Consider the following 17,284-nt stretch of genomic DNA (forward strand, 5'->3'; position numbering starts at 1 on the left):
TTGTTATGAAATTTATGGCAGTAAAAGCTTTGTACCTTTTGCACTGAACTGTGGCAAGTTATAACATTCAATATTAATGCTGTTACTAATTTTTTTGTTTGATTTTAAAAACATTCCTTGCCTTGCCCCAGGAGCTGTAGAACGTCATGAATCCAGAAATGGAGAACCAGACTTTTTTTTGTGAAGATTGCATGTGTTTAGACTTAAATGGCTACATGCATTAATTTCGTGTGTGTAGTCAACCTTTGGTGGATATAAAACAAGTGTTTGTAGGATTATATGGCTGGCTTTCAAACTTGAAGTGATTTTTGGCAAAGCACATCTTGATTAGAAATGTTTTTTGCTATTTGGTGATTCTTACATGCCAAAATCATGAGGATTTAGAAAATGCATAAAACATATTTTTATTGTTAAAGTGCTATGATTTTTATTACTGTACAGTGTATGTTCGATTTTAATAAAGATGGAATTTTATCTATGTAGGAACAAACCCCCAAATTATTCTTACCACAGCCTTACAGGTATTTATTATTATTTTAGCTCTGTTGGTAAGGTTAAGGCATTGTTTTCACATGGTGCTAAAGTTTGTTGTCTGAAAAATTTAGTAATCAAAAGAGATACATGAAGTTGAAGAGCAGAGCCCTCAGTGGGAGCTATATTAGTCAGAACTGAAAAAAGAATTTTGATTAAAAGGAATACTCCTTTGTTTATGAAGGAATAGCCAATTGAAAATGAATATTATTTATTGATTCTTTTTTAGTCTTAGCATGATTTCCCAGTGGTTGAATGTGAATTGAATTTTTTAAATTTATTGAACTCGCCAGCTGAATGTTGTTTCATACGTGTAGTTTTTATTTTCATTTTATTGTTTGGCTTTTAATAACCAGAAAACTTCCTTTGTTCTGACGATGGATGATGCAAATTTTCTTCATCTAAATTGGTTTTGGTTTCACTCAATGTGTTCTGATGTCTGGTCTGGACTCATATCCTGATCTCACAATAGGTGGATGTTGAGGGAATCTATTAGCTGTCACAGCTTTTTTATTTGCAAGAAAGTCTGTCAGTTTTGTTTTTTGTTCCCTGGTGATAATTGTCAAGTGGATGAGAGACTTACTAAGAAAATAATAGGTCATGCTTTGATAACTGGGATATTCATATTGAATTTATGTACGTCAGGAAAAGGAATTACCAGGATCGAAGTGAAACATGAACAAACTCAAGGTAGTCTACGCAAAGTTGTATTATTTTTATTTAGGTTTGATAAGAAAAGCCCAAAATAATTTTATTATAATACTGAACTGTGAACTTAACATGTCCATGTATCTATTTTAATTTTTCTCTGTGTACTACATGTAGTAAATAATGTGGTTTTGTGAATTTTTTTTGGAAAATTTATCAATTCCATGAAATTACAAAATGTGACAAATTTGCAACAGAAAGGTCATTATTGCAGTATCTCATTATTCTTTAAAATGTTCATACTCCTTTGGGTTTGGTTCATTTGTTGTTCAAGATTGCTGACTAGAATAGCATGAAGTCAACCAGATGATAATTAAAGTAATGAGTACCATACTATTTCCGAGTTTGAAAATAAAACAAGACTTTCTTCTCAAAATGACTTTCTCTTCTGTCACTACATGTGCTTTCATTTACTTGTAATTCATTGTCAAATTGTTTTGTGTTGGCTGGATGTTCATGTATTTTACAGTAAGGTTTCTGTCAGCATTATTACAGTGCACTGTCACCCTGGGGGTGAGGGGTGAAGCTGGGGTCATGAAAGGTAACTCCTGATGTATTGAAACTTGATATGACAATCCTGTTACCAGTTAGTTGTGTGAGAGAGGATCATTTCCTTTCCTTGAAATAATCGTATGGCTGAAACATGCACTCTCCACATTCTGGTACATGTTTTATGCCGTGGGTTCGTGTTAGAAGAAGTACAGCCAATGTGAGTCTTTAGTTAATGTTCATGTCTTTAGTGTTAACTTGTAAGTAAACAGCATTATTCATTTAAAGGAGTATCAGTTCAAAGCTAAAGTTTTAAAGGTTAGGGGATTTGAACACCACATGATACTCTCAAGAAATATTGATGCTTTAAACTAATAGCACTTTTTATGCTTCTACAGTTTTTCATTGTTACTGATATTTACTTGTTTAAAGGAACACCGTGGGTGTTAAATTCCAAGTACATTTAAAGTTCTTAAGATTTATTTTTTCCCTTATCTTTTGCTGTATCTCTGAGATTATGTAATGAGTGTACATACAGTAATATTATTCTTAGTACTTTATGCTGAACATTCATCAAAAGAGAAACAATTATTCTAACAAGAATGGCCACAACTTTGTGTTCCTTTTTACAAGTAGATTAATATTTACCGTCCATCTTTTTCATATTTGTGTATCCTGAGATTACTGGCAAGCATTACTAAAATAGCTTTTAGAGGAAATCTTATTACATTTTTTAAAAATTCTGTTTTGGCATTTTACCCAAACAAATATGTTCTTAAAATTAATAATGATAATTGAATGACATAATTATATTGAATGCCAGCATGTACATTGTAATTAACTGTTTTTGTTTCTGTGTTTGCATGAAACGTGTACATGTGTCGCAGTCTTTGCTTATTTCTTCCTTGTCAGTTGATATAGTGCAACTCTATGATTTTACAGTTACCCTATTAAGAGTTAACTAGCTTTCACTTGTGTGACACACAGTGTCAGAATAGACATGGACAGATCTGGGCGACAGATCTGGGCACGTGTGTTGTAGCTATTACTCTTTCATTCGATTGCAAACTTAAATTCTTCTTGTGAATGCTTGTACCGAAATATTGATTGTACTGAGGATCATATGTTTAGGTGGCATGGACTTTAGAAATATTATGAGGACCTTTTCATCACCTAACCCTTTGGACAGAGTTTGTTTGGATTCATTATCTAAGTCATGCAGATCACAGGTTACAAGCGGCGACAACATCACATGTTTTTCACCCAATGTCAAAGTATATATTCTCAGGCTACAAAGGGTAAACTTGTGTTTGTTTTAAATTTTTAGCTGATTTTCTACAGTGTTACATAATCCTGATCTTTCATGTAAGATGATGGATCAAATCTTTTGCTTATAATCAAATAAAAGCGTAAATGGTTTGAACCTAGGAGTCATATTGTAATTAAGTAAAGTATGATCGTCTGGGTGAGTGTAGTCCTGAGAAGGACTGTTTGAGATGTCATCTCATATTAATTTTGTAAAAAATCACTATTTAGACTGAATGGACTGTTTGAGGTGACATCTCAAACAGTCCTTCTCAGGACTACATGTACAGTCATCCTGACGATCGTACTTTACTTAATTATGTTATAATCAAATAATTATTTTCCTGTGAACATTTCCTTTAAAAATGAGCGTATCAGTTAGATATTTGCATGATAACAGTTTTACTTGAATTGCTTTCAGAGCAAAACAGTAATTTTGTTTCATAAAATGCACATTGGAGATATTTTTTTTGCCAATTTTTTTATTTTCAAACATTTAGTCTAAATAGTGATTCTTTACAAAATTAATATAACAACGAGTCAAAAAATCTAAACCTGTTTTAATATTTTGTTAGAAACATCATACATTCACTGTGCTACTTATTTTGAGGGATGAAAATGAGTTTGGTTAAACTATGTGTACCCATATTTCTATTTGAATTGAGTGTTGATAAACTGCTTAGCTCTTGTATACATTGTAGTAATGTGCCATCGTTATGAAGTGGAAACAATTATTTGTTGTTCAGTTCTTAATTAACCATGACCTCATAGTATGGAAAATCTTGTTGGTCAACAAAAGTTGATAATGTAGATTGGTAATTTTGTGATATCATGCTGATGAGTTGCTTAATAATTGTCATAAACAACTTTAGTTTACTTTTAAGATGTAGTGTGAAAAACTGCAGTGCAACATGAAGATGTAATCATTGAGTAAACTTATCAATGCTGATAAATCACATTGTTATCTGAAGGGGCACATCTTTGACACTGATCTGTTTTTAGTGATAACATGCTCATTAATTTTTATTAAATTCTATATCAGTTGCTTTTAATTAATATATACCATGATTTTATTGTTCTTTATCCTTTTATATGTGTCCTAAGAATGTTGTGGTTTCCTGTCCTTTAAAATGTTCTGCACCCTAAATCAAAAGAATCTCTGACTCGTTTGGATCTAATCAATTGCAGCCTGTTTATGACACTGCTGCTTCAACAATTTTTTCTACATGTATTTGAGCTACAGTTAAATGTTAAGTCCTTCTTTTCGACTTTGGTGTATATTGAATTAAAATGTCAATGATTTTGTCTGAGAATATATTGCTAGATTTTGCAAATTTTGTTATTTCACTGCTGGTTTATCAAAAGTTGCATTCCTAAAAGCATTGTGGTTAGAATTAACTTTAAGTACCTGCACAGCATTTCAGTTTGTTTTATTCTTTAGTAGTGTGAAGTATTTGGCATACAGATTTATAAACAAAGCACATTTTACTATATTCAAGGCTTGTTTGTTTAATGTTGGAATTTTTGTTATTTGTGAATTTGGCTGCAGTTTAGTTGTAGACAGAGATCATCTAAGCTGAGGTACTGTGTATTGTGTTTGTTCTCACTGTCATATTGTACCATTTGTAATTTCCAAATGCTCATCAGGGAGTGATTTTCTGGTTCACAAGACAGTTTTTCTAAGTTTCTGGGTATAATGGAAATGGTTTGCGTTGAATTAAAGCTGTGTGTGTTCTACTGATAAGCTGATAAATCACATAACCGCTATACATGTATGTGATACTTAGTAAATGATTCCATAATTAGAACTATGTTTGTGATACATAGTAAATGATTCCATAATTAGAACTATGTTTGTTTTCTTTAGCTTCACTTGGCAGCACTGGCCTCTCTCAAGACAGAAATTGTGGAACTAACGGGCAAAGTTCAGCAGTTGACTGAAGAAAGAGATCAGCTGCAGTTATCTCTTGACCACACTACTCAAGAGAGGAAGGATTTGATTCATGATTATGAAGATAGACTTAGTTCACAAGCTCAGCAGAGTGAACAACACATCACAGAGCTACAAAGTGTTATAGCTGAACTAAACAAGAAGCTGTCCCAGGCATCTGTGGACAAGTTTGACGAGTCTGAGGAAATTGAAATAGAATCTCAGACATCTGAACACGGTTAGTTGGAACAATTAACAATAATAATTTTTATTGGATGAGGTTAAGCTTGATACATGTATGGTGGATTAATGCCAAGCCTTGTGCTATTTGCTGAAGCCAAAGACTGATTATTTTGTGATGATGTACCCAAGCTGGATTTTGTCTCCACCATTGCAAATTTGCTTGAAGTGTTGGTGAGAATGTTAGGCGACAACACTGTTTTCTGAATGTGTAAAAACTGTCTGACATGTTAATGTCACTTCTACATTACCTACATGTGCCATAATTATCAAATAGTTGGAAGGATGGGCCATGGCTGTAGCCAATTAGTATTTGTAATAGGACTACATGCTGTCCAATTTGGAAATAATTGGATGAGAAAAATTCTGAGCACTGCCAAGTTAGTCCAATATGGCAGTCTCAGGAAATTTTATAATCCAATTATTTCCAAATTGGACTAGCATGTAGGCCTGTTACCTATTAATTATAAGCATCCAAAAACAGATGAACATGGCAAATGCAGCAGCATTACAATGTATATGGGAACCTTGAAATTGGAGAAAACAGCAGTTTGATAGCAGTGATAATTTAATAGCTGCAACTTGAATTGGCCAATACACTGTTCTTTTATTTATCTTGACTTTTGATTGGTTGATGGAAAGTACCAGATCTTTCTCAAATTGGACAAACCTGAAGTAAACGCTTCAGCAAAAACTATCTGATACATGTATAACATTATTATAAATTTGGACAGTTGGCAAAAATTAACTTATAAAATAGATTTGTTGGTCAATGTACAGTACTGCTCAGATATACGTTAACTGTGCATACGTATTTTATACAATGTATGCACATATGCGTATATTTACAGTATTTGCACATACGCATATATTCGTGCGCATAACATGTATGAATGCATTTACATGCTAGTCTGATTTTTCCTTTGTCATTCAGTACCATAAATTTCCTTTGTGTTGCATTGTTGTGTGAAACAAAGAACTTTTGGATCTGAAAAAAGCCACGAATTGATAACAGAAACTTTACATACTTCATACTCGCGCCTTTTGGTCTTTCCTTCAAATTCATTTTTTCGAGCAATATCACCAGCGTTTGTACTGCTGGTTTTAAAAGCGGGCATCGAATGCACGGTATCTAACTCTTAGCAGAAGTAGAAGGGAATGCCCGAACAATGATCTAGATCCAACCTCATTTCCAGGGTCTCTCTTCTCTCCCTTCATTGTTGTTGAGAAGAAAAAATGGCAATGGAGGAAGAGAAGAGAGACCCCAGGAACGAGGTTGTGATCTATGAAAATTTGCATGCGACTCACATCAAGAGGAAGTGGTGACAGGTAATGCAACGCCCTTCAAATAGGAGTAGAAAGTTCTTCCTTTGTATTCGGTGAGGTAAACTCTAAGAATTTTTGAGAATTGCATGTTTGATGGTGTGCCTTTTCGTGGAATTGAAGACTTTTTATGAAAAGAAGCGACCGTCACAAAGAGAAAACGTCGTTGACACTCTGCCTTAAAATCTAATGTGGAGCCCTGATGTAAATACATAAGTATCTTTCTAACCTTATTTTAAAGGCTGTGCTGCTTGGTTATGGGTTCTTGTTTTTTTCCCAGCTTAGTTTGAGGCCCAAGTGTGTATTTGATTGGAAAAAACTGACTACAATGTAAATAATAATTATTAACGATTATTCTACGAGGGCACGCTGGATATGAAGTGATAGATAAAATGTAACCAATGAGGTGCATAGAGGGGAGTTGGTTATAATCATTTTATATCCAGAAAGCCCAAGTAGAATAATAAATATTATTGTTTTATTAAAAACTCCAGGATCAACAACGTTGACTAAAGCATCGATTTCTGCCTCAGTCAATTCCAGTCCAAAATGGCTTTTGTCGGTTTTTTTATCAGAGCTGCAAATATGTTTTCAGCTTGCTTTATTGCTCAGGCGTTCCTTGACCATTATTAGTTACAGCAGATGTATGAACTGATAGCCTGTGTCCAGCAAGCCAATGATATCTGATATCCATAGTTCAGTTTTTAATAACTACAGTTATTGTAACTATACTGTAACATTGTCAGTAAGAAATTATTACAAATAATAATTACTGTGGCTAATTAAGTACAGGATGATTTAACAAGTCAACAATGCTTGCTTTGCTGTTACAATGTTGTTGGCTGTTTTCCTCTTGAATCTTGAATAATACTGACCTGTTGCTTGTTTGTCCAGGTTCCCAGAGTGAATCTGACAGTCTGGCTTCTGAGGAAGGTGCAAATGATGATAACACTGACGATGAGTTGTCCAAGGTGGTGGGTGGGTTGGAATTTGCAATAGACAGACAGGAGAGCGACTCCAAGAAAGAACAAAAGAAGGAAATAACTGCTGAAAGCAAACCTCAGAGTGAGAAAAAAGCAGATGCCCAAGAAGATGAGACCAAGCCATTGCATAGTTTACAATCTGTAAGGATTTTATTTTTGCTTTTCGCTTTTCAGTGCTGTTCTTTGATGGGAATGGAATTGTTCGATTTGGAAGCTGGTGTTTTTTTCTTTTACTTAAAAAAAAGGACTGACTGACTATCAGTACAATGATTCTTTGTAGATTAAATGTTCATTACAAGTAGGTAAAATTCAAACGAATCAACAACGTTATAGAAAACACAACTGACAACAGTAAAAGCTTTAAATTGTAATGCTAGACTGACGTGATCAACTTGTTTGTTGAGTTCGGGATAATTGTGATGTTTCTTGCTTCAAAGTCATTGATAATGCTACTTCTTTCTGTCAACTCAAAATCAAGGAGAGCTTCCATATTGAGTGGTTGAAACCCGAACATGATGGGGATGATTAAAGTAATAATTATTAGGTTTTCTGTCGTTATATGACTGTTGTGACTGTCAAACAGTATGACTCTGATAAACTTTTAAAGCAAATGGTGGTTTTGAGGAGGCGAAAACCAGTGTTCTAAGGGAAAGACTTTTCTGGGCAACATGCATACCCTGTTGCAGTAGTCAGAGGGGGGGGAGGGGTGGGGGGGGGTTGAGGGTACTCTCACCAGTGCCCCTTCCTCATACCTGATACCTGATTTCCTTATTTACATATTTGTTCTACTTTGGAGTTTGGCTCAGTGGTAGCATGCCATGCCCTAAACTACTGGTTTGGGTTCAAAATTCTCTAGGAGCCACAAACTAGTTAATAAGTAATGGCATTTACCTCCCACAAGTCCCCTGCACCTCAGCCGATGGCAAAACATCCAAACGAGTCATCAGAATAGTCTAGTTTTTATTATTATTATTTTAGTGTCTGCTATTCTAAAGAGTCATCTTGGGTACATTGATTTACGAGACTTTCTGTTTCTTTTCGAAAAAGTCCTAAAATATAATTGACTTAAAAAATTTGAAAAATGTTCAGCTAAAAGTAAGAAATATTTATGTAAAAAGATGAGCAAGAACTTCACGACTGAAAGAGAAAGTGGAAAATCAGTGAGATCCTTCACTTAGGGCCTCAAGCTAGAATAACACTTCCCATATAATTACTGGTACTCTTTATGCTTTTGGAATACAATGTACTTTTTGCCTAGTTTAAAATGGATGAAGATTATTGCTGCTACATGTGAATTTTAATTTCTCTTGGCAGCTTGCAAAACCAATTGAACCAGAAAAAGCAGAAAAGGAGCATGAAGAGCTTCAAGCCAAAGTCAGAGAGCTGAGAGTTCATTGCCTTGACTTGGAAAAGAAAAGACAATTGTGTAAGTAGGCAATTTTGTTGCAGTGTAGCTTTAAACAAAGTGGTGGAAAATTTTGTGACTTCCCGCTGAAAAGTCTTTGTATTTGCCACTGGCAAGATAGATTTTTCCATCCTGGAAACGCAAACAAGTTACCAGCATCGGCGTCATAGTTAGAATAAGTCCTAACACGGGCTGCTCAATGTGGCAATTTATGAACCTTATTCTGCAAAGTTATCCCACAGTTTCTCCAAACAACATTGCCATAGTCAAAATGTGACCGAATTAGAGCTTGATATATTAAATGAGGGGTTGCTTGAGGAACAAAGTGCCATCCATACATGTTTAGAAGAAATAAGCGTCAATGTTGCGACATTCACAGTGGGCATTATATTCATGAATTATATCCTTGGTTTTTCTTGTCATCTCGTTAGGGACGTGCCATTAATTTTTCAGGGGGTGGGGAGAGTGCAAGTTGGCAATTTCTTTTGCCCAACCGCCCTCCCCTTTCAAACATTGAATGATTCCTTGTTCATAGAGTGGTTTTCAATTGAGTGTCGAAAGTAATTAGCGAATTGCTTTGGTTTATGATTACTTCACTCAGTGATTGGTTTAAAGTTCTCACGCCACTTTTTCAACCAATCAGAATTGAAAACCAAAAACCAATCGTGGCTCGCGCGTGCACATTTTCCCGCGCTTTGTGTCGGCGACGTGTAGTTACTTCGAGTTATGATTGGTTTACTGGATTGTTTCCGTCCTTTTTGATTGACCAAAGTAATTACTTTGGTTTTGGTTTTACGACACTCAGTTGAAAATCGCTCTACCACCAACATGCCCAGATTACATTACAAGGCTAATGTTCTCCATGGCTTCAGAGATTTTTTGGTCTGTTGGTTAGGAGCCAGAGCCCACAACCAGGAGCACTTGTCATCGTAACGGCATTTTCACAGAATAACCTACTTTTAAGCGAATTGGCTAGCACGAGTGACCATTCTGAATCCCATGGGTAATAATGTCACGTGCAAAACTTGTGATTGGCTGGAAAGGTCTGGTTTCGTGGGAAAATCAATCTATTGTTAGTAATACTCCTTGCCTGCTTGGCTGGCTATTTGAAAATATATGAATATAGTTTTAAGTGCTACTTTTTTGTGGTCTCTTCTGCAGTGGAACGGCAACTGCAGCAAACCAGCTTAAAGGAGTGGGTGTCAAGAAAGAAGTCTTCAGAAAATTTAGGGACATCAGATGTAAGCCTTGCGTTTAAGACGACGACGGTTTTCGTCGACGAAAACGTCACGTCAAAATATAACTATGCTTTCTCGAGTATTTTGCTATTATTTCATGTTGTTCCTGTGGTACAATATCAGCAAAGTATTCTGTTACTGGGTTAGTACAAACTGTTTTAAAGTAAAGATGAACAAGTCACCTCAAGTTGTAATAATGGCTGTATACTCGCGTTGTCGTCGCACCCCTTAATTTTTGCCATTTCACGTTGTTGTTTTGGTCCGGCGCTGGAGGGAACTTTACTAAAATTCGTGTCGTACGATATTTTTCCCTCTTTTAACCAATTAAATAAGAATTGTTTTGTGGCTTTGTCGGGGCCGTAAACGTCGTCGTTTCGTGAGCTAATCATGACAACTAGGACGGCCACCGCGCCGCCACCAAAAAACTTCAAGTTTAGCATGAGTATTAAAATGGTGATGAGTAAATTTGGGAATAATTTCACGCGCGTTTTTTCCAAAGTGAAGCGAACGAACGGTCGAGGCAGCTACATGTATCTAATCGGGGGAAAAACACATTTTTCTTCGAAACGCAAGTTTTGTGGTGCGCACCGAGGGCCACAGGTTTATCAGTAATTCAAGTTCACTGTCACGTGTTACCCTCGTAAAATAAGGACCCTTACCTTTACCTCTACTTTAAAACCGTTCGTACCCATCCAGTTGCGGGATATCTCGCCCGTATTGTACAATGTGAACTAGACGAAATAACAGACCCTTCTCCAAAATGTTGGTCAAAAATTCAAATAAGTTAAAATTAAAAACGTATACCAGGACTAGAAAGAACACCTTTACTTTAGTAACCCTGCAAAGTTTCAGCCTATGAGGTGTAATATCAGGTGAGAAAATGTAAGTTGAAGAATGAAAAGTATGATTGGGGATATGAACTTGATCCTGATTGGTTAACAGTGGCTTATCCAGAGCAAGCGAAGTTGCAAGAGAATCTTCTTCCAGAATCTGACTCTGGTTAAACTGCTTTTTGTCCACATGTAAAATACAGTTTAATTAAAGTAAGTGCTATTTTTGTTGACAGCATCGATTTGTTGAATTGAACTTAAACGTCTTTAACCGAATGAAAGCATGTTAAGTTGATTGTCAATTGTCGCGGCATTGAACGGGCTGCCCTCTATAATTTTGCCCTTTATGTGAAAAACATGTAATTGCAATGTGCCCGCTTGCAATTAAGAATTAGTGTCACTTGTATTTTCAAAGTTTTACAAATTGCCCTCGTCGCGAATTTTGTGAAAACTTTAAAAATACGCGTGAAATTAATCGTTAAGTGCCCTGGGGCCTATGCGATTACATATACTAATACGCTGAAACTTTGCAGGGTTACTAAAGCAAAGGTACTCTTTCTATTTTTGGTATAATTCTTTCATTCAGTTCAATTTTAACTTATTCCAATCCGTTGACGTCATTTTGGCGAAGGGTCTCTTGCGAACAACTTGCAATAGTGTTAAGTTAGAGTGACGTTTTTGTTGACTTTTTCTTTGTCCGTGTTTAAATTCGCTAACAACTTGAAATAACCACGAGGTTTCGACGACAAAGGAAGCATGCAACAGTGAATTGTTCATCTCTCTCTCTTTACTTTAAACCTTTCGTACCATTCGAGCAATAAGCGTACAGCCTTTACAAGATGGAATAATCGCGAAATTCCAAAGATTGCGCATAGTTATAATTTAGTGACGTTTTCGTCGCCGTAGCTGTTGTCGTTACTTAAACCCCTTATTACCAAGCTGAGGTTTTTGGCGACAGCGCGAGCTACAGTACGCAATCAGAGTGTTAGTTTAGAAATGGAAATAAACCCAAACAAGCTAAGAGAAAAACTTTGACCAGTGTGGGAAGTGATCTCGTGACCTCCATAATAGATCACAGTTGCTCTTGAGTTGCAACTTACTTCGCTAATGTTGTAGCAATATCGCCAATATTGTACAAGGCGAAGAAGATGGAATAATTGCTAAGTAGTCACATTTGCGCAAGTGTTTATTTTCAAGCGAAGTTCTCGTTGGTCTTGCTTTCCTCCTGGCTGAAGCTTCTTACTCTCTCTATCCTGGAAAGAACGTTTATCTGGTGCTGAGGGCGGTATTTAGTAGTATTTAGTCTGTTTCGCGGAGCGCGCGTAGTGCAGTATATCGTTCGCGGACTGCATCTCAGCGCTCTGACTTCGAATCCCAGCTGAGCTCGTGCTATCCAAAGTTCACTCAGCTTTCCATCCATTCATTGTTATATGATAACCCAAGTTATTCACGGATTTTGATTGGTTCTTGCCTATGATCTATTAGAGGACAGACGCACGATTGACGACACCATCAGCTTTTATGCAAATAAAGTTTAATTCTTTATTATATAAAACAAATAGATTCCATGTAGCCGTGGGTCTGTTCAGTAATAGATCACAGAAGACGTCAAAATGTGGTAAGAACATCAGTGACACACTCGGCTATCGCCTCGTGTGCCACTTTTTTGTTCTTACCACATTTTGACGTCATCTGTGATCTATTACTGAACAGACGCACGGCAAAATGGAATCTATTTGTTAAGTGGATAAAATGAGTACCAGCATTACTGGGAACAAGCTGTGCATGCGACGTGATTGGAGTAGCGCCCATCCCTCTCGTATTTTGCGGCAGACTTCGGTCGCCCTCTTGTCTGGCCTTGTCTTGTGTTGTCTTGTCTTAGTCTGTTTAGACTGACTACGTATTGTTTTTAATGACTGAATTTTCTTTTATCTCCGTAGGAAGTACAAGCAGTTACAAGTGAGAGGGATAGCTTGAAAGCAAAATTGAGGAAGTCCGAGGCAGAACTGGAGCAAATACAGAGCGAAAATCAAGGATTTAGGGAAGAGAGGGACAGGCTTAGAAGGAGGGTAGGTGGAACAAATGTAGTTTTGACGTTACGTAGGGGCGCGGAAACAGTATGTCTTCCTTTACCTCATTTCGTCCGTCCACCAGTGTTCGTTCATTACGCTACTGTCATTGAGGTATCTATCGCCAATATCATTCCTTACGGAGCGAAAGGTGTTAGAGTCCAGCTCACTACTAGGCAACGCTTTTGAGACGCTACGACAACCGGAAGTGAACATTTTGCATGCCAGGACAGCAGTGTCTTCCAGATTTTGAAACTAATCATCTCTAACGTACAAAAGATACTTAGCAATACAAAAGTGGTTGTTTGAAGACAATTTAAAAGGGAAAGCAGACCACTTCCGGTTGCCGCCCGCCTCTCAAGAACGTCGCGTGCTTCGGCTCCCTATTATGCAAGCATTACCCTCCAAAAAGTAGCCACGCAGTTCCTTGCTTTGACTGTTAAAAATCTCCATTGTTCCTGCTTTCATTTCCTTTAAAGCAGTTTCATGCAATCATTTCAGACCCATCACAAAGGTGGAGGATTCTTTTAAGACGCCGTAGCCGGCGTCCGATTTTGTTGTGAGTTTTTGTTACAATTTGTGACAAAGTGCATCCCAGGGGCCGGTTGCTCGAAGCCTGGTTAGCGCTAACCGTTGGTTACGAGGTGTCAAAACCTATAGGTTTCCATGGTATGTAACGTTGGTTAGCGCTAACCATGGTTCGAGCAACCCGGGCCAGATTGCCTAGTTCCCGAACTCAAGTTTCCCTTTACACGCCAAATGAATGTTCAGGAAAAATTCTTATTTCTTAGCTACTCCGTCTTTCCTTAAAAACAGACAAAGTTGAAATTGCAACTGATCTGTCAATTAAAACTCTGGTCAATATTCGTGCCTGGACAGTCTTCGATATTACGCAACACTATGAAATAGTATGAAGAGGCTCTAGTGAACTGTATGAAATGAAATTTTCTTATTCCCTTCAAATTGAAGAAAATTCTGATTCTACAAGCTAGAACCAAAATCAATGTGCAGTTAAAATCAATCGGAAGTTAACAAATGCGGGGAAAATCCAAACTCAATATGGCATGGCTGGCATACCGTAACCCCTGAGGCTCTGAGGACAGACAAAACTTGTCATATTTTGAAGGGTATTGAACGCTTTGCGTTCTTATAAGCTCTTGAAACGGTCGTAGCTATTTACCTAAAAGAATCGTATATGTTTTTGGTCAGGTTTTGGAGATGCAGGAGCAATTGAAGGTTCTTCACCAAAAATCTCTTCAGTATGAACAACAACAAGCGAGAACACGTGCCAACAGCATGCAAGTACCAGCCACGCCCAGATCTCCGACTACACCCCGCCGAAACACTCAGCCAGCAAGCAGCCTATCAGGAGCCCGCACGCACAGCCGACAAGCCAGTCTGGGCTCAGATATCTCGGGTATGACGTCCCCGCGTATCTCACGGCGCTCCAGTATTGATAGTCTGAGTATGACAAGCCAAAATCGTGGCGGTTCTCATTCCCTTCCCAATGGGCATGTTCGTAGACCGAGTGGTAACACTTGGGCTTCTTCCGACGGTAGCCCTGCTACCCCGTTGCGACACCCGTCGGGTAGTGCCCAGTCCATCACAAGTCATGCATTCTGGAGGCCTGGGGCCACAAGTGACCTAGGTTCCTCAGTGCACGGCTCTTCACAAGAAATAACAGTTATGGCAAAAATGGTAGACGATGGAACGCAAGGGGCAGGAGTTTTTGGTGTGAATTGCATTCGAGCTCTCGTAAGTACTCTGAGCATCTTAGTCAAGATGAAGCTTTTTTTTCTCGTAAAACCTTATACTTGCTAGATCGTGTTTTTCGGCAATTAGGGGGTTAAAATTCCTTGTTTCAAAGGTGAGCGAACATTGAGCCCGTCACTTTTTATTCTGGCGCTAGAGTCTGAGCTGTCACTCCTTACACTTTTTTGGTGTACCGGAAACGGAAGTGGCCATTGTGGCACGTGCAAAAAAGAGAATCTGTAACAAATAGAGGGGATAAAAAGAAGCCCGCGATCTAGGAAAATTTTCGCAACAGCTTCAAAGACAACGTACTAATGTAGTTAATAAAGTCTTGAAGCGAAATCAACTCGCCATCAACGTCTCAAATTTACTCATAACGTATTTTCCTCCTTTTTTTTTTTTGTTTCTTAGAGCCATTTACCCGAATTTGCATCCAGCAAAATGCCAAGTGATCTTGTTCGTTTGTTGGAGAGCTGTAGAACAGTGCAGGATGTTTTCAAGGCTCTTTTTACGTATTGCGATGCACAGGCCGACAAGAAGCTTAAAGAATATGAACTAGAAATAGAGATGTTGACGAGTCGCTTTGACCACATACAAGCACAGAACAATATGATATCATTATCTTTAGATGAGAGTAGAAACAACGCTGATAGAATGAGTGTTTTAGTGGGCAAATATGAATCGAATTGCACTGCCCTCAAGCTAGCGTTAACCTTCTCTGATCGAGTCATAGAGACATACGAAGTGTTGTTGCAATTATCGGAGGCCGAACAAGCGAGACTTTTGGCAAACTGTCGTGCGGCCGGAGTCAAAACTGGCCTCCATAGCTATGCGAATTCATCCACAGACTCCCCTTATCGACTTATGTACACCGAAGGAGCCGAAACCGAAGACAACGATCGGGTGCCGGAAGATGTGGAATCGTGCGTGAATCGGAGAAGAGTCGCGGAAAACGACGCCCGTTCACTACTGCAAAAACTTGATCGGAACTTAGAGTCTCAATCTGGGGGAGGTCAGCCCTGGGAATCGGTATCTTCCAATAGTAGAACTAGTTCAACAGGTTCGTCGAATGATATGGAGTTTACACCCGAGGAGGAAGCGAGATTAAAGAGCTACATTCATCAGTTGAAATCGGAAAGGTCTACGGTCGGCTTAACGATTCTCGAGTTGGAAAGCTTGCACGAGGTCGCGCAGCCCAGGGATTTGAAGTTGGAACCTCTCGACCCAAAAGCAGATTTGGAGAATGCGGTTTTGATGCAGGAATTGATGGCATTAAAAGAAGAAAAGGCCGAATTGAAAGCAAAGAATTATTTAGTTGAAAAGGAGAAGAAAGCTTTAGAGCTAAAGATAACTTCGAGAGATGCTCAAGAACACGCTTATCTCGTCCACATTGAACATTTGAAATCCGAGATGCAAGACGAGATAAGACGGAGGAGAAGGCTGCAGAAAGACGCTGGCGTCGCAAGTAGCAAGGTAGTGGTAATCAGTGTTAAAAAAATAGAAAAACTTGCATAACGTATCCAAAAATTTGCCGTCCGTTTGTGTAATCTCCTAAGGCAAATGGAGGTCATTTAGGACTGAAAATGGAGGGTAGGCTTTCTTGGTCTGCTTCATACCCAGTTCCGCAAACACTATGTTGAACCTCTAGATTTCACTTCTGAAACCCCGGGTCAGTTCGGGATTCAATTCCGGACGCCCGCTCTGCCAGCGTTTATTTCTTGTTGCATTGAACTACCACAACAAAATCATTTTTTTTTTCTTGTCTGTCTCTCCGGGAACGAGAGATTAGAGAGATTTAGTATCGCGTTTACGACATACGGCAAATCTACGTTGTGCCAAAAATGGAGGAAACTTGTTCGATATATTTCGCTCGTAGTTTCTCCGTGAAACGCGAGCTTGCGTCACGCCAAGACCCTTGGCTTCATGGGGAAACCTTACCTAGTGTTAATCCACGTGGCACGTGGCTTTATTGGGGTATTAAAGGTCTCTTGTGCTTTATTCGGGGCTTTTCAGTCTAATTCGCCAACGCGGCATGTTAATTTGTTCGACCCTCCCCCCTCCCCTTCGGTAGCATTCCCCCTCACGCGGCTCTTTTTGCCTGTTTTCTTCGCGCCTCTCTCATTCGCGCCGGTCAAATCTCATGCAGTTCTCCATAACTTAGCTTGGCCGAGCCTTGAGCGGAGGCTATAGGGGTGAAAATGTTTTACCAAGCTCATTTGTTGCCTGTTAGCTAGAGGCATCAAGTTACTTCTGAAAAGAGAGAGTCGAGTTGGAATTAGGGAATTTTCACGCTTTTTTGGCAAGCCAGCAGCCTACCGTTTCCCGTTTGCTGTCACGCCGTCATTAGAGGTGCAGGGATGGCGCAGTGGTGAGAGCACTCGCCTCCCACCAATGTGGCCCGGGTTCGATTCCCAGACTCGGCGTCATAATTATGTGGGTTGAGTTTGTTGGTTCTCTACTCTGCACCGAGAGATTTTCTCC

The 17,284-nt window shown here is 38.5% G+C and overlaps 1 protein-coding gene across 4 annotated transcripts in view; it reads left to right on the forward strand.

Moving 5' to 3' along the window:
• LOC138042359 (colorectal mutant cancer protein-like) overlaps nucleotides 1-17,284 on the forward strand; it is a 30,268-nt gene that overhangs the window by 9,200 nt on the left and 3,784 nt on the right. For 3 of the 4 annotated variants that reach the window (XM_068888217.1, XM_068888219.1, XM_068888216.1), the window contains exons 3-9: nucleotides 4,901-5,201; nucleotides 7,421-7,650; nucleotides 8,824-8,935; nucleotides 10,076-10,155; nucleotides 12,923-13,051; nucleotides 14,261-14,806; nucleotides 15,215-16,276. In XM_068888217.1, the coding sequence (XP_068744318.1) occupies nucleotides 4,901-5,201; nucleotides 7,421-7,650; nucleotides 8,824-8,935; nucleotides 10,076-10,155; nucleotides 12,923-13,051; nucleotides 14,261-14,806; nucleotides 15,215-16,276 (2,460 nt within the window). Of the gene's footprint in view, nucleotides 1-1,838; nucleotides 1,949-4,900; nucleotides 5,202-7,420; nucleotides 7,651-8,823; nucleotides 8,936-10,075; nucleotides 10,156-12,922; nucleotides 13,052-14,260; nucleotides 14,807-15,214; nucleotides 16,277-17,284 lie in introns of those variants that run through there. The other variant, XM_068888220.1, reaches the window with a different exon arrangement.

Source organism: Montipora capricornis, chromosome 3 (genome assembly GCF_036669925.1).
Source record: "Montipora capricornis isolate CH-2021 chromosome 3, ASM3666992v2, whole genome shotgun sequence".
NCBI classification, from domain to species: domain Eukaryota; kingdom Metazoa; phylum Cnidaria; class Anthozoa; order Scleractinia; family Acroporidae; genus Montipora; species Montipora capricornis.